This window comes from Cyrtonyx montezumae, unplaced genomic scaffold (assembly GCF_038088225.1).
Source record: "Cyrtonyx montezumae isolate F1298 unplaced genomic scaffold, pur_monq_1.0 scaffold_7, whole genome shotgun sequence".
NCBI lineage: Eukaryota > Metazoa > Chordata > Aves > Galliformes > Odontophoridae > Cyrtonyx > Cyrtonyx montezumae.
The window spans coordinates 21,706,585-21,728,834 of NW_027072078.1; the positions used below are offsets into that span (position 1 = coordinate 21,706,585).

The window sequence follows — 22,250 nt, forward strand, 5'->3', positions numbered from 1 at the left end:
CATTACCCAAAGGCAGGGAGAAAAAGAAGAGGTGTGAGGCTGGGGGCTCGAGGCTGGGCACGAGTCAGCAGTGCTGGGCTGACACAAGGGTCCCCCCCCACAGGCTGCCTCACTACTGTGTGATACCGGCCTGCAGCTGTAAGCGTCCAGCCCCGAGCGGGGCAGCCTGGCTCCAGCCTGGCCACGGCAGCAGTGCTGGCAGCAGGCATCTCCACTTTCGGTGGCTATTTTCAGGTGCTGGAGAGAAGCCGAGGAGCTACGAGATTGTCACCAAGGAGACCAGAAAACAGGGCCTGCTGCGGGCACAGGGGGCTGCAGGGAGGGGAGAGGAGAGGGAAGGGCTTTCTTGCAAACCCCAGCCAACACCCAGTGCACCCTCACCACAGAAGGGGTTGCCAGGTGCAATGAGACACAGAGGGCACGAGAGCAGCCATGTGCAAAAGTTTAATGGAAATTCTTGAGAAATGAAGGGAAAAACAGAGAGCAGGAGAGTAGCACCCATCTGCAGTCCCCAGTGTGCATGCTGCAGGGTACCACAGAGCCAAGGGCAGTGAGGGGCTGCTCCCTCCTCCTCAGCCCCACTGCAGCTGGAGTCAGGCCAGGGCTCAGGGCAGCAGTGTGCAGAAGCCAGAGGATGCGGGCACAAGTACTCACATAGGATAAAAACCCATTGGGTTGGAAAGCCCAAGCCCTGCTCCTTCCAGAAGAGCAGAGTGGTAGCTGGCCCTCCCCTGCCTTGGCCTGCAATGAGAGGGGAGCTGACAACTTCACTGGCTTTCTAGGGCTCAGAGTTAGTGCAAAGCAACACAGGCAAGGAGGGGTTCAACCCATACTGGTCAGGCAAGGAGGGAGGGAGCTGATGCCCAACTCAGCCATTTCCCACGCAACAAGGAAACCACCACCACATCAGGCTTGAACAACAGCCACAAACCCAATTTGACCAGGTTTTGCTGTTTGTTTTAAAAACTGAGTCACACAGCTCTCTCCAGTAAAATGTCCCTCTCTAGAAACAGCCCACTGGCAAGTGTGCAGTGCAGGGGGCTCCGCAGGCCTCGTGCTCCAGAGCCAGCTTCTGTTTCTTCATCTGAGGTAGGTTGAGGCGTCCACAGGGAGGGAAGGCAGCTGCCTGCTCACAGCATCAGGGCAGCATCTGAGAGGCAGCCACCAGGCTTCTGGTCAGCTCCAGCAGTGCATTTGTTGAGAGATAAGCTCTGAGCAGGGCTGGGCTCCAGACTTCTCACGAGGTTTCCGTTGTTTGGTGAGAGGAGATTGCTGTAGGAGAAATATTAGGGTCAGGGGTTGGTTTCCCTGGCTGCATGAAAACCCAACCACGTTCTGGTCTGGGCACAAGATCTCCTTTTCCTTAATTCCAGAGGCCAGGGGTATGTCTGCACTCCACTTAGCTCACTCTTAGGATCCTCAGTCTTGAATCTCTCTCCAGAAAGCTGCCCAGGCCAGCAGCACCCACCCAACTTCATTGGGAAAAGCTGGCAGAGAACAGTAGCTCCACAGATCTTGATGCTTCCTCAGCCCTACACTGGGGCAGAGCCTTTGCTCTCCACCAAGGTGGTGCAGGTTCCCGTGGGACACATCTCATCAGCATGTCCTGGACCATGACAGCTACTCCCCAGGCATCAGCCACTCCAGCTGCTCTGGGGCCTTGCACCATCTGAGCAGAGCATACAGTGACAAGGAGACAAGCCCAGACTTGCAGACATTTTGCCAGCCCTACCAGTCGCTCTCCAGAAATGAGATGCTGACCTCAGACCCTGTAAAGCCAAGCTCTTTCTCTCTCCCCTGAAACAAAGCTGTTTTTCCTGTTGCCAGTTCTCTCTGGACATCAGTCCCAAAGCCACACTCTGTGCACATCTCAGCCAGGGAAAACTCACCCCAGCCTGTCCAGTTCCAGTTTGCTGATGTTGTTTGATTGAACGCTGTTTTTCTGGAGAAAGAAGGACTTTGGCAATGACCACTGCAGGAGGAGAGAAAAACAATCAAAAGGCTATTTAAGCCACAGCAACACCTCCCAATCTACAGTGCCCAGAGAACAGGCCGGGATCTGCTGTAGGCTGCCCTTCTGTGCTTCAGCTTCAACTGCCTCACACTGCTGCGCATCATCTCTGCCACCAGAATGTTCCCAGAATAGCAAACAGAGCAGTCTTCACTCCCTGCTTAATGAATCCCTCTGCTGTAAGTGGGAACAGAGCATCCTGAGGTCATAAGAGTGGGTTTCTTCGCTGGATCAGCCTGCTCTGAGGCACAGGAGTGACAAACGGAGATTGTTCCCTCACCAAGGGGAACAAAGGGCAGGCTGGATGCTAAATATGTCAGGCTGTGCCCAGTGCGTCCAATGGTTTTCGGATGCAAAGTGCTTGCAATTTGATCTACTGAGCAGATTTTATATTAGTGTGGGAGACAGAGAAATGTGAGTTTTTCTAGCCTGCTGGAGGCCCTAGCAGGGAGGGAAGAACAGCACGAACAGGTAGGGCAAGAAGCACAGAAAGTGGAACAAGCAGAAAGCACTTCTGAATCAGTCAACTCAGATTTGCAGGCTCTCTACCCCCACTTCTTCAACCCTTCCCTAGCTTATCCATAGCTATGCTCACCATCTGGGCCAAATCCAACCCTGCCCCAGTGTGGTAGCCTTTGACACACCATTTCTTCAGTAGCTCCAGACCTGGGAGGCAACAGAACAGACAAAAACCAAAAATAAATGGTGAAGCTCATAGACAGCTACATCCCCACCTGCCCCCACAGCTTGGGGCAAGTAAAAATGCTGCGCAGAGTAAACAGATCATGCAGTATCAACTTGAACGTGTGCCTGAGCCCCAGCAAACACAGGGTAAACCAAGGGCATTCACCCTTTGTACGAGCAAATACTGCTGCTAAGTGCCAGCACGTGGGCTGCTGCAATGCCTGCCTCCAGGCAGGCACACCGAGCCAGGCACACTGAGCAGCAGGCTCAGCAACACAGGGAAACTGGGGCAACACAGGATTTGCTGATTTGGACCAGACTGGCAGTCCCCTGAGCCCAGTTCCTGCCAACAGCAGCACCTGATTTGGGTTGCAGTGGTGAAAGTTCCTACAGCGCAGATGTAGAGCAGCTTTGCAGTGCCCAGCTCCTTTCCCAGAAGACAGCGGCTCAGGTAGCTTCCTCCTTGCACAACATCTACCAACAGCATCACCCCCACCCTGTCCAGAAACATCCAGGCCAGGTGAGCACACACAGCTCAATACTGGGCTGAGACCTGGGCTCCATTCCTAGCACAGATGAGGCTAAGGTGCCTTGAGACTCATGAACCAGCAAAGCAATGGCCAGGAACTTGATGCTCTCCAGCTGGGATTACTGTGCTTTGCTATACGATACCAGCTCAGGCTATAGGAGGAATCCTTGCTTCCCAAACTGTGCTCCTCAGTGACCTTTTAGCATGCCCCAGGACCCTGGAAAAAACCCATGTGTCGGGGATTGCAGGGAGCAGGACAGGTGGGAAGTGCTGCCCCAGCTCTGGGCACCAGACAGAGTTTGGAACCCGCTGGCCAGGGAGAGATGAGGGCTGTGAGGAATGAACATGAACAGGGCAGAAGCTGGGTTTTGCTCATAGGTAAAGGGCAGCAATGGGGTAGAGCTGCTTGCTGGGCTGCCAGGAGGATGCTGGAGCACTAAGCCAGGGCTCAGTCTGAGTAGCAGAGTTCTGGGCAGCACTTCAGTGAAGACGATGACAGGGTCTTTCTTCCAACTGACAGAAGAGCATCCAGAAAAGGCATTAGCAAGGCAAAGAATGACACATGCTGACAGCACAGCTGGAGAAGGCTATGAGGTTATTATCTCTGTGAAAGACAGTTACTGACCCCTTTGATATTTGTTTAAATACCACCGAAGAGTGACAAAAGCTTTTCCTTCCTCCCCCCCACTCCTCCCCCTCTCTTTTTTTTTTTTTTTTTTTTTTTTTTTTTTTAAGTCTGCATTACATAAAGTCACATTAGGAGCAGATAAATTGTCTCAGTGGAAGGTGGGCTCCTTCAGAAACCTCTCCAACTAAGGCAGGGGCTTCAAAGAGAGCCCTGAGCCACAGGTTCTCCATGTTTGTGTTTTCTAACATCTCACACTATGCTTCAGTTAGTTTTCTCTCCTAAGCAGCCCCCTCCTACTACGTTGATGAGGACCACCTTGGGTGGGAAGGAAATGGTCTGGCCCAGCAAACCTCATTAAAGGATGCTTTTTGTTGGAATACAGAGGTGTTCTTGAAAAGTGGAAATGAGAGCTAGATTGCTCATGTCTCAGAAAAAACACCCCTTTCTCCTGCATGCATGCTGGCACTGCTTCATAGATTAGAATGAAACAGGCTGATTTTGCCATCTCTTTACAAACCACCTGTAAGGGACAAACCTCAGTGACTCGAGCTGTTCCTTCCTCAAAAGAAGGCAGAGGCATGGAATAAGAGGCTAGAGATGCAGGGTGAAGGTAGAATCCATATTTAGTCATGGACTAGGACATCCTAAGGAACCTAAAAATGCTCAACTGCTGGCAAACTCAGCACCAGATTTATGATCAACTCAGAATAAGCTTTTCCTGACATTTGAAGCATTCTGAGAGGGGAACATACTTCCTAAGGTTAGCATGGAGGCAGGCAGCTCCCTCTCAAAATGCATAGGTCAGAAGTCTCCCACGGCCGCAGGCAGGCAGCCTGCCTGACTCAGGTAATTGTGCCAGCTCTCAGATGGTGGTTACCTTTGTGTTTATTCAAGTAGTACTTGAGCTCCCACTGGGTCACCAGGATGTTGAAGTAGCGAGGCTGCTCGAAGAAGCGCAGGTAACGCATGGAGATGTGGGTGGGAAACACCCGCTCAAACTGCCCACGCCGGGAATACTCATCCTCTGTTTCCACCAGGATGCGAACATCATCTGGGGTCAGGATGTCCAAGACAGAAGAATAAAAATCCTGCAGACAAAAGCATTCCAGGGTCAGGGGGAAGTGAGCTACATTTTTTTCGGTTCCCTTTTCCACTTCCCCACTCTCTAAAGCCTTCCAGGCAGAGGTCTCCACAAGTCTGAGATCTCTGGGACACAGACCACTTGCAAAATGAAGGAAATCTAACTCAGTGCTGACATCAGGGATGCTGAGAGCTAACAAGAACCCCACTTCGGCCATCCAGACTCTGTTACAGAGGATGTGAGGCTGCACACAAGGGAAGAGTCCCAGCTAACCTCCATGCAGTCAGGTGGTAAATGCTGCACAGAGACAGGGGCTAAGCACCGCCTGTTCCTCATATCTGAGAACCAGAGGGCACTGTCCCCCATCAGCCTGTGTCCATTTCAGAGCAAATATGAGCCAGTATAGCAATGGTTTAAGCAAACCTGACCTATTTCTGCAACCTTATGACCTGCTGAAGCCCAGCTGCTCTCCACCATCTGGGTGTCTCCACAGAGGTATAATCAGGAAAAGGGAATGGGACAGACACGTAATTGTTTGACACAGTGGTTTGGCAGTACTCTGACAGTGTAAGTATCAGGGCCCATTGTGTCATACCTGGTCAGGTATCTTCTGCGTCAAGTAATAGGCCTTCTTCAACTTCTCTGCTGTGAAACACTCAGAGGCTGGTCTGGGCTTCTCCTTCAAAGCACTGCCCTGACTGAGAACACAAAAAAGGCAGCAGCACATTTAAGCAGTCAAGGCAAAGTCCTGATGTTGCAAGGCAGCTCTCAGCATGACACCCCCAGGAAGATGCCATGAAAGAGAGAATGCTTCCTCCAAGGACTTCACTATTTCTGGGATTGGTGATGCATCCACAGCCTTATGCAACAGCATAGGATCCAGGTAGGATGTGAGCAAGGCGACAAGGAAGATCCTACCAGCTCCTTGCTCAGGTCCTACAGTGAACTTGAAGCTCAGAGGGATCTCAGGTTTACATCCCACCTGAGACGCAGCTCCCTAATTACAACGGGTCTGGGTGTACTCATACTTACTGGTACTGTACAAGGAAGGGGAACACTGGGGGGATTAAGGACTTCTCCATGCATTATCCAAGAATTCCCAATACTCAAATGCAGTTCCAGTTCCACATGCCATGGGAAATCCTGTCCTTTTGTATGATCTGACCAGTAAGCATCTCAACTATTCTAAGCACCCAAATGAACCATTTGGGGATGCCAGAGGCTGGGAGATACTTGCCCAACACCTTTTAACACTTATATCAACACAGCTAACTTGTTTTGCTGCCACAAAAATGATTAGTAGCACACAGATCCAAACGGAGCCCTGAGGCAGCGCTGCATGGTTCTTGGGAACACACAAATCTACTGGAATTATGCCCATACACAAAAGAAAATCTCTCACATCCTTTCCAGGGCAAGAGATACAGTCAAGCAAGATTGTCTCTGGATGCAGGAATTCTGGTAATGCATCATCTGAACCATGTTAAGGATCTGGTTAATCCTCCACAGGTTCCTCCAAGGGCACCTGCTCTTCATCACCTCATCACAAGCCTGTGATCAAAGTGCCACAGACGAGCTGGTGAGAGCCCCCTGGGCTGGAACGGGCCCATGCTCCAAGCCTCTCCCTTTACTGAAGGCACAGAGCAGGCAGAGGGTAGGAATCCCATCTTCCTTCATGCCCATACATCACTGTGTGTTGGTGTTCACCCCAGCAAGCTGTCCCTTCAGTAGTGTACACATAGCAGCCACTCTGCTGCAGAGCAGGACTGATTCCTTTTCCCACAGCACTAGGTCTGAAACCAGCAAAAGCCAAAGCTGTGGTGAAACAGAAAGAAAAGGGGTCTGGGCGCACACATGCTCAAAAATTAGCTTTATACAAAAAAAGCATTCCCTTTTTGCAAGACAAGACTGCACACCCACAACCGTAGGTCTACCTCCTCTGACACCTGTAATTCTTTCTAAGGAACAGATTGCTCTACCCTTTGCAAAATAACAGGTGCTCTTCTTGCACAAGTCGGCAGCATGTCAGCTCTGGGGGATGGGGTAAGCAGATCCAGCCCTGACACAGCCAGCCAGCCCTCGAAGCAGATGGAGAGGCAGTGCAGCTCAGCATCATGCTAGTTCTGGCAGGGGGAAGGAGGACTTGACTAACTGCAGAGCAAGCACGAATTACCCTAGCCTGCTCTCACTTCCAACTATGGACTTGTAAATCATGCAGAAATCCTTCCTTGAAGAGACTGCAGGAACCAGACACCCAGGCAATAACGCAAGTCCCTCAGACATCCATCTGAAGTACTAGCAAGCACAGGCTCTAGACAGCACAGAAACCCGTATCTGTTGCACTGAGGCAGCCCCCGGATGAAATCCCCTGAGAGAATTTCCTCTCTTTGCCCTTCTGCCCTGAAAGAAAACAGGGCTGACCTGCAGGTGAAATCAGTTCTAGTCTGAGGCCTTGACGTTCCGCTGTCCGTGCTGGGCAGAACAAAGCCAGCGAGGTTAAGCAGGTCCCGGATCATCTGGCCCTTGATGCTCACATCCAGAGGAGAGTTGGAGTGAAGGCTGGAGGAAGGAAGCATCACAGCAGTCTGAGTGCTAGAAGTCCTGAACCCCACAGCCCTGAGATCACTCCCCTTGGAGTGTCCCTCAGGACTCCCCACCAAAAATGGTTTGCTTCTATTTTTCCACCCGAGGATTGCCAGAAATCTGCAAATCCATCCCCAGAGCCCAGCCTGGGATCCCTGCTGTGTCCAGCTCACGCCCATCCAACTCTAGCAGGTAGGACAGGCTGTGCTCAGGCACACCACAGCTCTCAGCCCTGCCTGAATAGTTGAGACCACATGGACAGGTGGAGCCAGAGAACGAGCAAGAGAGGAATGAATGGTGCGTGAAGCAGCAGAGCTGCCAAATACTTCTGCCCACACAAAGAAATCTCTGCCACCACCCATTCCTGAAATGACATATCTTACTTTGGTCTTTTTTTTTTTTTTAAATGTACTATTCCCTGGCTCTAGCTGGGGCATGCCCAGCACAGGTTTCTGAGCTACGGATGGATGCTGCTTTTGTAGATAGGGAGGACTTTGATTCCCACAATTGGGAGAGGGAGGCTTCAAAGCAGTCTTTCAGTGCAGGGGACGTCATAGGCCACATTTACTTTGCAGTAAAAGAAAGGCCTCCACTGGCCCAGAGACAGACTTCAGAGGAAAAGCTGCTTTACCTCGGGGAAATGTTGACCTCTAAGATCCAGGGCTTGAGGTTTTCATCCAGCATGATATCAAACCCAAAGAGCTCATGGCAACAGTATGGCCGCCGCACATACATCTTCACCAGGCTGTTCACATACGGCTCAGATCTGCAAGCCAAGAGAATATGCTCGTTTCTAACTGTCAGGCAGCAGAAATCTGGCTGTCTACAGCATGTTGCTGGCTCGGAGAGTGCACACAGCCACATGCTGTGGGAATGGATGGGTTGAAAGACCAAAGCTGGCCTGCAAACTGCTGCTGTGCTGCATACAAATCCAGCATCGGATCCTGAGCAATGCCCCAAGCCAGGCCTCTGTCAGACAGGATCCAGTTCTGAACAGAAGATTCAGTCAGCATTATTCTGAAGCATCCTGCTCAAAGGGTGCAGTGGGTGCATGCTAGGCAGAGTGCCATGTATGCTGCACCCTCCTGGTCCTCCTCCCTGCACTGCAGGTGGATCCAGGAAGTATCAGGTCTATTCATGCCTTGCAGCTACAGCAGCAAGAACGCAGCTAACAAGACATAACAAAGGATTTAAAGAGATATACTGATAGTAGTGGTGGCAGCACTTAGATTAAGAGCCAAAGGACCAGGCTGAGAGGATGCTGAAACGCCAGAGAGGTCTGGGGTGTATCCTTCAGCCAGGAGCAGAGCAAGTGATGCCAGGACTCACGCAATGATCGTTTTGATAACAATGTCCTTAATCTTCTCCCAGATGGCCTCGCTGTTAACTCCCTTCTGGGTCAGGTAATTCCAGAGAGCTTTGAGTGCCCTGGGAGACAAAAAGCAAAAGAGACAGTTTTGTAGCCCCTTGCTGCCCAGCCCTGCTAGAGAAGTGAAAACAGCAGTAGGGAGGCCTTGACAAGGCTCTCAACAAGATGTTAAGGGACATATCTCCACTTTTCCTGACCTCAGCATCCTTCTGCCATTCTCAAACCACTCAATTCCTGGTTGTAATTCTCCCCAGCCTGGCCCCTGTTCTTGCAGGACCAAGCTACTGGAACCATAAATCTGTCATAGACTTGTCCTAGTAATGGAGTAGTAAGTCCCAAATTAGCACATGAGCACGGTACGTCAGCCCCAGATCTTCTCTTCCCTCCCCCTCTGTGTCCTTAGCAAACCTCCCCTTCCTGTAGGCCTTCCCCAGGAGTACTGCAAAGCAGTTCACTAGGAATACATCAAGACCACTGTAAGCCATTTAGCTACAGCCATTTCACTGAAGCTTTGGGGGTGGAGAATTTTTTTTCCCCATAAATGTGGCATGAAGGATGGTGGGGAAAAAGTGTTTGTGCTTTTATAGGAGTTTCCCACACCACAACAAGTGCTGCAAGTTACCCTGATGCTGAGCCAAGGATGCTCAGATGTTGCCTTAAACGAGACCGTGTGGCTAATGGCCAGGAATCCAAAGGTCAGGTTTCCTGCATACAAGACGGAGTTGATTACAGCCACTCATCCTTAATGTGGGAGCAGCCAGTTTTGACTTGCATGGTGGTACCAAAAAGCACATGAACTCAGTCCCACAGGATTTCAAATGCTGGGGGACAGTAGACCCTTCTCTGTATACCTACAGAAGAATAGACTGCTGTGCAGCAGGTATAAACCTAAGAATGCAATTTTATTACACCAAATCACTCTTAACAGTTCCCTCTGAAGTGAAAAAGACCAGCCCAGGTCCACAAATTGAGAACTCTATCCTGGACTATTTTTAAAAGAGTTTAAACATCACTGTGGAATCAGAGACAAGTGCCTGACTTCTTGGATCAGTCCACCTATGGGACAGCAGGGAACAGAAACTCCTGCAAGATTACAGCCTTATTCTGAAGTGACCAGAAACAGCACCACTGCTCCTCAACACCGTGTCCTGATAACTAAAATCACTCTGCTGCCCCTATTTCTCCTGACAGGAGCAGATGATAGGGAAAGCACCTTCCAGTTTTGGGTAGTAATACCGAAAAAAAAGGCTGAAGGTTCCTTAACACAGAAAAGGAAGGGCTTCCCCCGTGCACTGAAAGTTCCCCCCCCACAGCACCTACCATTTGTGTCCCTGGCAAGCAGTCTCATCCAAGTTGGACTTGTACTCAGTGTTCTTCTTGTTCACGCTGTAATTGGTCAAGTGCACGAACTTGTTGCTGAGACTCTTCATCGAGGAGGAGTACCTAGAGGAAACAATAGCAGCACAAGCAGTCTGAGCTAGAACTGGCTGTCTCCAGGCCCATAGTGCAAGCAGCTCTGTTTTCATCTCGGACACCACCTTTTTGTTTGGCTGCACACCAACTCTGATGCTGCTCTTTCCCAGAGGGACTAGAACAATGCTGCCTGCACAACTTCTGTCCCCACAGATCCAGAGCTGGGAGGACAAAGGATGAGGCACAGAACAGACTGTCCTGGGACTGAAGGATGCAATGCCCCCCCCCCCCCCCAAGTCATAAAAAAAGACTAGAGCATCACTGGGCAAAATAAGTGATGGTACTGCAGCAGCACAAGGTAATACAGTCAAAACTGGATGAAACATCTCAATTTCTGGTGCATCCACTTGAAGCACAGACTGCACATTTCAAGCAATGCCTTACCCTGAGCTGACCTTGCCTTAGGAAAGGTGGATGAACAAAACATCCTCTCACATTCCCTTTCACCTGCAGTGAACCTGTGTGCTTCAAGACTGCTTCATAAGCAAACAAGCTAGAGCTCAGCACATTCACCATACACAGTGTGACTGCCTCCTGCCCAAGCTGAGATAGGTGCCACAGCCACAAGTGGCCTCAGCATTGAGGAAGACCTCCCGTACCACTGTTGTACAACCTACTTGCAGCTAGCGAAGCGAACCAATCCATCCTTGAACAGGTAGACCCTGAGGGGATCGTAGCAAGTGACATACACGTAAATCCTCAGGTCAAACTTCCTCCCATCAATGAGGTAGGGCTTGTGCAGATATCTGCAAAAGAAGCAAGCACCACCAGTGTTACCACTTCTGCATGCAAGAGCACTTATTGCCCTCACCTCAGAAAGCTTGGCAAAAGCAGGCATCAACTTGGAGACTGGCTGAAGCCTTTTCGCATAGCATTTCCAATCTAAGTCCAATGTTGCCAAAACGAGAGCAAGAAAAGCTCTCCAATACCTTATACTCAAGAAATTAAAACTTTACAGAGAAATAGCAGCATCCCTGTAAACCCAGCTACAACTGACAGGGCTACGCTTACACCAGTGCTATTATGCTCAGCCTGTAGAGGTGTCCAGACACACACCAGGTGCTTCTGCTTTGCTGGGTAGTGGCAACTGTCCAGATCTGTTCTGAGGAACAAGACACTAGGAGGTCCCAGGCTGCATGTCAACTCTGCTTTCTTCCACTCACCTCTGTACCAGCAGCGGCCTCCTTTTGGGTAGCTGGCTCCATTTGTGGATAACCTGGATGCCAATGCCCCTTGCTGATGCTGGCTGCAAAACAAACAAGAACAGATCGTATCTTCTCCATGCAGCTATACTAGGACAGGGTGCAGAGTGCTGCTTTTCCCTTACTGGTTTCACAATCCATTTCTGGTGGCTAGCTCCTTCCTCCCACGCTTTCCTGAGTAATTTGATGTCTTGGGGCAGGATGAAGGACTGGGGGAAGAAATTAAACTCCTTCTTCCCACAGCGAGTCTGCATCTTCAACAGGTTGCGCCACAGACGGTCCTTTCTCCCAATTTGAAATGAACCAGGGAAGTGGTTTAGCTGGAAAGGAACCCAGATCCTGTGAGATGCCCCTGCCTCCCCACGTCATTCCCTGGCCAGAGGATACATCCTCTCTGAACCCAGCACTAGCTCAGCTCTGCCAGTGGAAGGATTACTTCCAATAACAATAACTGTGGTTAGACAAAGCCACAAGTGAAGATAGCTTAGCTACAGCGTTGGTCTGCATGGGATTCATGTTCACAGCAGAGATGTTCACCCAGTTCCCGTGAGTGCCTGCCTCTTGGGCTTATCTTCCAGAACAGAAACACCAACTGCCACACAGCTAAAGGGACACTGCAAGGACAGCCTGCACGGCAAACACCTGACCCTGAAGGGAAGGCACCCAAACAGCTCCCAGCACACTCTCCGTGCACATAAAGGAAGTCAGCACAAAACATATCCTACCTTCTGGTGCTCCCTGATAGCTCTGAAGCCAGGGGATTTCATGTGGTGGCCCCAACAACCCAGCCAGTCATTGCTTTCTACAGGAAAAACAGAAGTCCATGACTGAGCACCCTGTCATTCACAACATCTTCTCAACCCAAAGCATCCCATTTCCTAGAGCTAGTAGAAGGGTGCCAGGGATAACGCAAAGCAAGAGCACAAAGCAACCATGATGGCACTGCAAAAGTGCCAAGACAAGGGCTGTGAGCAGGATCCAGTTAACCCAGGGGGTCATAATCCCACAAGAAGGACTGGTGCAAGGATGGGGGCAGAGAGAGGGTGAGAGAAACAGATTTAATCCCCAAACACCCTTACCTTCCTGTTTTCCAGCAGGAGAGTGAAACAGTTAGCTAATCAGCTCTGCCCTGGAGAGGGATGTGTAGGATTGCAAGATTTTCTATGCTTTGTTCAGCCCTACATGTCTCATTACTGCCTCAAAATGAACTGAGCAGAGGTCTCCTGATACATACAGGAACCCTGTAAATACCATTAGGAAATCACACTCCAGACTATGGACCACAGCTACAAACACTCAGTGCTTCCCCAGCCCTCCCCTACACATCTCTTCAGTACCAAGATCCCAACTCTGTGAATTCCCCAGCTACAGCCACAGTGAAGGACACCTTCCTCCTCAGTACATGGGGACAAGGGGCAGTGGTGCTGCTGCAGGTGCCAGAAAACTGTTAGCCTCCTCAGAGTGCCAGCACCATCTAGAGGCATAGCTCAAGCAAGCCAACGTGCAGTTCTGCTCCCCCACACGGGCAAGGAATATGTCTTTGTGGTTCATACTAGTGAAAAACCATGAGGGAAACCGGACTCTGCCGGGACCCCAAAGCTCAGATACTGAAGGCTGGACAGGCAGAAGCAGAAACACAGCATACTGCAGTAACGAGCCTGTATCACTCCTGTTCTGCTCTTCACAGGCAGTCTGCCTTCTCACGCCCACGAGCCACAGGCGAGGGAGGACGCGACATATCAGATGATGCCAGCCTCCCACAACTTACTTTTGCTGACTCTGAAATGAGATCTGCTAATGGTTTGCTTCACGATATTCGGCGTGACCGTGCACATTTTCCATCGAAGCAGCTTCCTCTGCTCCCAAGGCAGTTTTTCCACTAAGAAGACAAAAAGTTAAAGACAAAAGGAAACCAAACACAATACCTTGATTAGATACAGCTGTATCCACAGCACTTCCTATGTTCTGCTGCACAGCCACCACAGAGGGTATGTAATCCTCTCTGCAGAACTAGCAAGGAAGAGAAGACACAATGGCCAGGGGAGATCCACGGTGTTGGAACATGGCATGGCAACACGCCCCAGCTCACCTCTCTCATCTCGAGTACTGAAGTAGATGGTTGGAGGCACATTAGGGAATAAACTGCAGACAAGAGCAGGTTTGAGCACTTTCCCTTGATCCTCAATGGGCTGGGCCAGGCACTCAAGGCGTTTCCTAGGAGAGATGAAGCAGGAGGCAGTTGGATAAAGGTGAAAACAGCACGGGGAGTACATACACATGCAGTCACACAGAAGCTGGTTTACATCTCAACTTCCTAAACTCATATGTATGCTCAGAGGCTGTACTGCCTGTAATTGCCACAAAGCAATGAAACAAGGATCCAGTGCCTTTCAAAAATAAATACAAAGGAGGGCAGTAAATGAAGTGACAAAGGGCCAACAATGCCACAGGAGATGGGCAAAAATTGCCTGCCAGGCAGGAAGCAAGAGGATTGTTCTCGGGAGGAGCTAATAAGCCTAAAGGGACTGCTGACTGTCAAGGAACCTACACTGAATCAATGCTGCAAGAAACTGGAAACAGAAGAAATAGAGCTCCATCATATTGACCAGAGTCTTCTGCACTGCCCCTTGCCTCACTGAGGGTAAAACAAAGCAATGGGGATGGAGATCAGAGAAAGGAAGAGAAAAGCCTGAAGGGAAGCTGGAGTGTGCTTTCTAACTGTTTATTTCTATACACTTATTTTTTTTCCAATACCAGAATCAGTAATTAAAAGTTTATTAAACAGCAATAAATCAAATTGATCTTAATTCCTTGGCAAAAATCCATTTTTAGTCCACAGCAGATCAGATGGCTCCAGCAGGAGCCTTGATCCTGCTATCAGGAATTCGCATCGCTGTAATGTGGTACAAGCAGTGGGCGTAAAAGCCAGTAACGAGTCTGCAGAGACAAGGGGTGGAGTCTGCAACAAATAAGCGTGCCAAGCACTGTCTCCTGTGTTTTGCAGGGAGTTTGTTACACAATAAACCCTATAACCTGGTCCACAGGAACACAGGGTGGAGACTGTAAGACAGACACCTTTAAGTTGCTGTAAACCCTCTTGGCTTTGGTATATTTTAAGGGAGAAACGTTTCACAATGTATGTACATCTTCTTACCGTATCAAACTCTAATGTCTGAGAAAAAGCACAGTATTAATAAAACTATCTATTGCTACACAAGTGTATCACACACAGAATCATAGAATGGTTTGGGGTGGAAGGGACTGTTAAAATGATCTATTTTCAGCCCCCCCAGTATAGGCAGGGATACACTAGACCAGGTTGCTCAAAGGCCCAGCCAGCCTGGCCTTGAATGCTTCCAGAGAGGGGGCATGATGATGCTAAAAGCAGAGTATGTAACAAACGTAAATTCAAACATAAGTTCTTATTCAAGTGTTTTGCAGAGGCGAGGGCTGGGATGCATGAGGCATCACTGGTGGGGGTTTGGTAGCAGGTGTGGGTGCAGTGACTTCTGGAAGGAGGTGAAGGACTACCCTGTACTGGAGGTGGCACGGACCTGACTGCATGCAGTGAAGGAAGCCACACTGTGGCAATCCAGTAATGATGAGGGAGAAGCAAAAGAAGAGGTCAGCATATTGATGTTCCTCTATCTCCTCCACCACAGTTGCAAGGACCAGCATTGCAGCATGACCAAGGACAGATCCCAAAAAGGTTTGCCAGGAATCAGAGACAGGACTCAGATGACCACACGCTGACGAAACCACCCCAAAGAAATCTCTTTCCAAAAGCTAATGAAAAACCCAGGCTACGGGTCTTGTTTCTAGGATGCAGTGCTGAGACAAGACCCCACAAGTTGCTTGCAGTCTCTGGGCCCAGGATGCCTCCACTCTGCTTCATCTGCACAGCAATGACACTGCAAGATCACAAGGTAATCCAATAAACCTAATCCAGCAACTGGCAGTGGCAGTGAAATCAAGACACCTGTTTTGATGTGGTGGATGCACCTGCAGCACTCTACAGGCTGCTCTTTGTAGCTTCGGTCTTCAGGAAGCTCATTCTGCCTGGGAAGCTGGCTGCCATCTTCACTCCATTCCCTTACATGCTACATCTCTCCTCTGCTAACAAGAAGACAAAAGATGCCAAGCTGCAGTGCACTACTTAGAGCTACTAACCTGGATACAAGAGCCACAGAGCCATTAGATGACATGCCAGTGACAGAGGAAGCATCCGAGTCACCTGCAGGAGGGAAGAGAGAAAACAAATAGTCCTGGGGACAGATCCTTCACAGCTGCTCCAAATTCTTGGATCCCAAATGACACCCATTAACTGGTGGTATGAAGAGTGGGGCAGGAGAGAAGCCAGCAGCCCTTCACACAGACAGGAGCTGGGCAAGGTTTGGTGCTAAACCCCATTCCATTCCCCAGATGAACCCCCACAACTCCTCCTTGCTGCTAGACTGATTTTGGCTTCAGCACAATCTCTGGGTCATCCTGAAACAACAGCATGAACGTAAAACAGGGTGCAGTCACAGCTTTCCTGCTGTGCACACACCTCGCTCCCAGACAGCCCCTGCACTCCCCACCCCACCAAGGGGCAGAGATCAGCTCTCCCTGGGGAATGAGCACTCACTGTCCTCTTCCTCCTCCAGACTGCAGCTCTCATCCAGGCCATCCGGAAGTTCTTCCTCCACATCACCCTGGGGATGGCTCAGCTCCAGCAGTGACTCCCCAGCAGCAATACTGGGATAAAGGACATCACATTAGAGAGTGGTACACACTTTCCAGGACCAAAACACCAAGAAACCCACAGTGCAGCTCTGTATTCTCCTTGTCCTACATTGCTTCTAAGTTCCCTTAGGAACACAGGCTTCTGCCCAGGGAAAGCTTTGCTGGAACTGGCCTGGCAGTAACCTTCACCCAAAACAAGTGCAGAGTCTGCAAGAAGCGCCACATCACATTTCCATGCTGGAGGTGAAAAAGGTGAGAGGGCTCAGAGGTACTAAGTGCCTGCGTGACCTGGGACTGAAGAAAGGCTCCTCCTGGAGCTAGATGTTTCACATGGCTTTGTTTGATGCAACCAACCCTGCACTGCCCATAGCGTAGCCTTTCCCAACATACACATGGATGAAAGCCAGCCCAGCCCCACCTCCCCACAGCCTTGCTCACCCCCCATGCTCTACTCACTCAGGCTTTTCCGGGAGCACCACATGGGCACACTTCTCTTTCTCCAGCTGGATGTTGGACATCTGAGTGCCCACTTCAGAGATGGCAGCAAGCTGCTGAGACTCTGCTCTGGTTCCCTGCTCACTGCCACGCAGGGTCAGCGTGCTCACGAGCCGGAAGTTGGAACTGCAACCAGGAGGAGAGCTGGCACAGGAGGCCAGGAGATGAATGCTGATCCGTTTAGTGCACACAACAGCACTGTCAGTGCTTATAAGGCTTGAGTTACCATTAAGGTGATGGCCGTCCATCTCCAAGTCCAGAGGAGCAATGGTTTCCTCTGGAGCAAGTTGTGCTATGATATGATGCCCTGACCTGCCCCTGCTGACCAAGCTGCTTGCATTCCTAAGGCCAGAGCCTCTGACTTCATGTCCAAAGCCATTGCAGGTGGCAGTCTGTCCGATGAGCTGCTGCACAGCTGCTGTAAGGCTGATCTTGGGCTCTGTCTCACATAAACTGTGCACTCTCTTCTCAGTGTCCTCTAGTGGCCAGGAGTACCGCTCGTTCCTGAGGGTCACACTGCTGGGCACAAGGGTAAGGGTTTGTTCCTGGTCACTGCTTTGCACTGCAGGGCTGTGGGAGAAGCAGTCTCCATCAGCCCCAGAGCGTGGCCATGAGATGGTGGGAAAACTAGGGGCATTCCTCAGCTTCTTCAATCCTGGTGACTGCAGCAAAGGCACTTTAGCACTGCTTGGCTGTAGGAAGGAGTTGCTGCGGAGCGCTGGTCTGCAGGAGCTGGAAGCCTGCTGAGGGCAGGCTGAACTTAAATTGAGGGCAGAGCCTTTCAGCCCAGGCCCTGTGTGCTCCTCAGGCAGTGCAGGTGGCAGGTAGGGCTCCATCAGCAAGGAAGACATTGCCCTTCCTGGGGCTGAGCTGGTGTCCTAGGGGCTCTGGAAAGGAAAGTGGTAGGGTTTGGCTCTCAAGCAGGAGCACTGATGGAGCAGCGTGCTCCCACACAGCTCTGGGCAGGGCTGGGAGCTTTCACTGGGATGCGTGGGGCATGGTGCTGGTGGGTACAAGAAGCACGTCTCTTGCAAAGGGATCCCTGAGGGCAGTGGGCTGCAATCCTGGTGGGCATTCACATGCTGCCCCTCCAAAGTCCAAATGGGTTTCGCCTGCTGCTGAGGGACAAGGCACCACACTTGGCACTGTCGTTCTCGCTCTGCTGGAAGGGTTCCTGTCCTGAAGCCAAAGCTCTTCTCCTGTCTGGGACCCAAGTTATTGTGTTGTGGTCCTGCTGAGGCCATGCAGAGCCATAGCACAAGGCAAGAGCAAATCTGTAATCTACAGCAGCATCTTCAACAGCCTGAAACAAAGAGGCTATGTGAAATACTGTGGCTTGAGCAGTGCATTTGCTTTCCTCCTTACCCCACAGCTCTGCTACAGCAAAGCTGGCCCCATGCAAGATATCATTCCATCGCTGGGCTTAAAGAGTCAGGCCCAACTCTGCTGCCAGGAGGGCACCAAGTGGAATAAAAACCCATGTCCCTCCCATCTGCCAAGGCTACCCAAAGGTCTCTCTGGACCAGATCACAGCAAGGAAAGAGCTGGCATCTCACTTGACACCAGAGTACATAAGGACAACTTATAAAGGGCCCTGGGAAAAGTCTTGTGTGTATAAAAGTTTTGACTTTGTGAAAGCAAAGGTTGCCCTGGTGACCACAGCCAGCCTGGCAAGGAAAGGCAGCTCTCCTGGCTACATAGCAACCCCCAAATGTTTCTTGTTTTCCTCTTTTCACTAAAGCTCCAGCTCCCAAGGTCACACAGTTAAATGAGAACCTCAAGCCTTCACTTTCACAAAGATCAAGTTTCTCACTTTGGTAACTCAACAGAAACAGCTCAGGAGAGAGAAGGCTGCAAAGAGAAAATATGAGGCTCTTTTAACATCACCACCTGTGTCCAGGCACAGGCTGCCTGCGCCACACATGCATTCTCCTTAATCATGGCCCTATACAGAAAAGTCTCTTGCAAGGAGCAGCCCACAGACCAGAATGCTGCACAGCTCTTGGTGCCCTAAATCCTCCTCAAATGATTGCACTGCACCTGTATGATTCTTTTGCCTGGGGAGGAAAAAGAAAACAAAGCACGTGCCAAATATTTGTCTTGTTTTAACTCATACCTGGAGGGCCCCTGGATATAGCTGCGATAAGAAACTGCTTTCAAGCTTAATGAAAAACACACCCCAAAAAAAAGTAGTAAAAGGTAAGCAGAGCATTAACCATCCCCCCACTCCCTTCATTTTTCTGCAATGCACACACTCCTTTGTCACCTGAAAATCAAGCGTGGGCTGCAGCACTTGAAATGTAGCTCCCAGCCCCTGGCACTGTTCTGCAGCACCATGAGAGCAGATCGGGTCCATCACAGGGCTGAGCCAGGCCCACCCCGACCCCACACAATACCTGCTCAGATCAGGCCAACAGCATCCTAATCAGATGCTGCATGAGACAGAAACACCCTGCACAGCACCCTACAGGAGCTGCTGCCCTGTCAGGAGGAACAGAAGGGCTCATCTGTGCTCCATGCTCAGAGCTCCGGGTGAGCTGTACCACCTTCAGAAGGCAGCAGGGGCACCACCAGGATCCTGCTAACCTGGGGACGCTCCGTTCTGGCCCCGCGGACACACCACCACTGCAGGAGCAGCACACACCCTCCAGAACTGGGTCATGTTACCCGATCAGCACGCAGCCACAGCCCGGCCGTGTTGTGACATTCACAGTGATTAGCACAGGGCACAGAGGCTGTGCTCGGACACTGCCACCTGCTCAGCTCAAGTTCCCCAAGTAAACAAGTGTCCGAGCTCAGCACTCACGTGCCCAGATAATGAGCGCACTCAAACCCCAAAGCAACCCCAGAACAACAGGAAAACAGATATGAAATCCTAAAATTAAAATATCAAGAGGTTAATGGGGGCGTCCCCAGCGTCCTTGCCTGTAGGGGTCTCTTAGTGAGAGGTCATCACGCCTTGCTGGCAGCTTGGCCATGCATGACCTCCCAGCAGGAGCCACCTGCACTTCATCCCTCCAGGCTTTGCAGCTATGCCTGCCTCATCTCACTATAAAAATAAAAGTGATTTGTCCTGATAGAGCTGTAACAAGGGATTTGGATAACACAGGAGGCTCACACACAGCAGTACGCCTGCTACTGGACAAGAAGATGCCCCAAGCTGATAGGGAAGCAGCTTGCTGGGCCGAGGAACAAAGCCTCAGCAACAGGCACTGATTCTCTCCCCAGAATTCCTCCACTCTGGGTGACCTTAGAGACAGCTGAGCAAGGCATCTAATGAACATCCACAGAAGAAGCAGCGAGGATGCAAGCACCCCCAAGTGCCAGGCAGTGGGCATCACAGGGCAGCAGCTGTTACAGCCCCATGGCTCTGGGCAGCCACATCACCACTGGGCACCATTCAGTGTGGTTTTCCCTTTCTGTTTCACTCACCTGTGCCTCTGGCAGGGGTCTGGCCAGGAAGGTCTCAGCTCAGTGCAGCCACTGGGTCTGCCAGCCAAGCCCTATGGCAAAGGGCAGCAACCCCTGCTGGTACTCACAACAGCAGTGCAGCAACATTTGGAAGCTTTATTGTGGAAACATGAGCTGGGAAAAACCCCGCTCTGCTCCCAGGGTGAACTGACAGGGCTGCAAGTCCAACCCAAACATCATTACTGGTAATTAATGGATTCTGGCTTGGACTTACTGACACACAATAAATATAGAGGCCAAGGCTGTCACCATTATGGTGAGTGTAGAGCTGCACCTGCTCACAGTTATTCAGCTAGCACCTTTTATTACTGCACAGCCTGCTCAGGACATCAGCTGGAGTGCAGCCACAGCCCTGACAACTCACACACCACAGGGACCACCACGTGCCCCAGCCTTGTGTGCCCCATTAAGAGGCAGCAGTGAAGCAGGGCCCTTGTTGGGCTCCTAGCAGAGATACTTCTAGAGAAATTACAAGCCCCAAAGGGCCCAGGAGCAAAGCAAGCCTCCAACACGTGAGTTTAAGCAGAAAGGTTATTTTAAACTCAGCTGTGGTGACACACTTAAAATAACAAGAGCTTGCAAATGCATGGGCTGCGAGCTGACCTGATAACGTGCTGTCAGCCTCACACATGCAAAAGTCACAGAAGTGGAAAGGAAACAAAGTCAGATGTGTGAGGATCTGCTGTTATTTTCTGTGCCATCACAGGGCACACTTTCAGCCTGCTCTTTACAATCAGAAAGGATAAAATCTTTTTCTAAAGGAGATCTGAGGTCACACCACATCCCTCACTTGAATCTCTACAGCATTCCATTGACGCCTGAACAAGAAAGTTAACAACAATGCAACACAAACAGGATTTACAGTCAATACCCATTTCATAAGAACCTATTCAGCTTAAAAAAAATTAAAGCTTTCAATAAAAATCAAGCACAGTGATTTAGTGTGCGTGCCTGAGCTGCTGGTATGTCCAGTAACAAGATGCAAACTCATGTTCCAGCAGCACAGAATCCACCCTAATTTAGGTGAGCACCAGGAAACAAGCAGCCCCAAACTCAGCATGGGGTCACACACAACACCATACACAAACACACAAGGCCACACCTGTGAGCTCCAGGAGAAGACGATGGGATGCTGCCAGCAAGGGCAACGAGACAGCTCAGCAGCCCCAGGGATGCCAACAGGACAGCTGTCCTCTTCTGCGTGCAAAACCAAAGGCAAGGACAATGAGCAATTCCTCACCTACTCAGCGCAGACAGCAGGATACCAAGTTCGAATTTGGCCACTCAGGTCAAGGAGAGGCACCAGGGAGAAACCAGATGTGGTTTGGATGTGTCAGCCAACTCCACCTGCGTCCAGGGATTGCTCAGATGCTGGGGCTGCTCACTTCCATTGGACAGCCACGGCTTTCAATTCCACAGCTAACAGAGAAACCATGAAAAGCACACCGTTCCCCCAAAGTGATCCTTTAACCACACAGCCCCACAAGGCAGGGGGCTCGCAAGCTCTCCAACAGCAAGGCAGGCAGCCCACAGAGGCAGCAGGCACCAGAACAAGAGCTGGGACCCAGCCAGGGCCTCACCCCAGGACACAAACAGGAGCTGCTCCCTGCGCAGGTTGGTGCCTCCATGCTGTGCTGGGTGACGAGGGCTCAGCTGCCTGAGTCACAGGGGACTTTGCACATTTCTCACTGCTTTCAGGACGTCAGCACGTGGTGCTAGATGAGGTGAGGGACTCCAGCATGATTAAGCAGAAAAGCTGTGGCTTCGTCACAGAGGGAAAGCTGAAATAAAAGAAAGCTGACTCCGTGCTTTTCTGAATGCTATTGAAAGTGGTGGGCTGACTGTTCTGTGAGCGCAGAGCAGCAGCAATGACAGAGGACAAAAGGTCCTGACCATGAAGGAAAACTGGTGGCAAACCCCAAGGCTGCCTCTCTGCCCCACCAGCAGTAAGGGCAGTTCCCTGAGCTTTCCTAGCAGTCTCCACTGGTATCCATAGGAT

The 22,250-nt window shown here is 50.7% G+C and overlaps 1 protein-coding gene across 1 annotated transcript; it reads right to left on the bottom strand.

Annotated features, from left to right (window-relative positions):
* Window positions 1-431: 431 nt before the first annotated feature.
* TTLL4 (tubulin tyrosine ligase like 4) lies at window positions 432-17,699 on the bottom strand. Its single transcript, XM_065751229.1, has 18 exons — window positions 16,742-17,699; window positions 16,188-16,297; window positions 15,731-15,794; window positions 13,650-13,774; window positions 13,329-13,439; window positions 12,286-12,362; window positions 11,686-11,880; window positions 11,522-11,604; window positions 10,976-11,104; window positions 10,206-10,328; window positions 8,846-8,944; window positions 8,148-8,282; window positions 7,355-7,492; window positions 5,529-5,631; window positions 4,730-4,940; window positions 2,607-2,677; window positions 1,890-1,972; window positions 432-1,272 (listed from the first exon to the last, which is right to left on the bottom strand). The coding sequence occupies exons 1-18, from the start codon at window positions 17,629-17,631 to the stop codon at window positions 1,131-1,133; spliced, it is 2,889 nt and encodes a 962-aa protein (XP_065607301.1). The 5' UTR covers window positions 17,632-17,699; the 3' UTR covers window positions 432-1,130.
* Window positions 17,700-22,250: the final 4,551 nt, after the last annotated feature.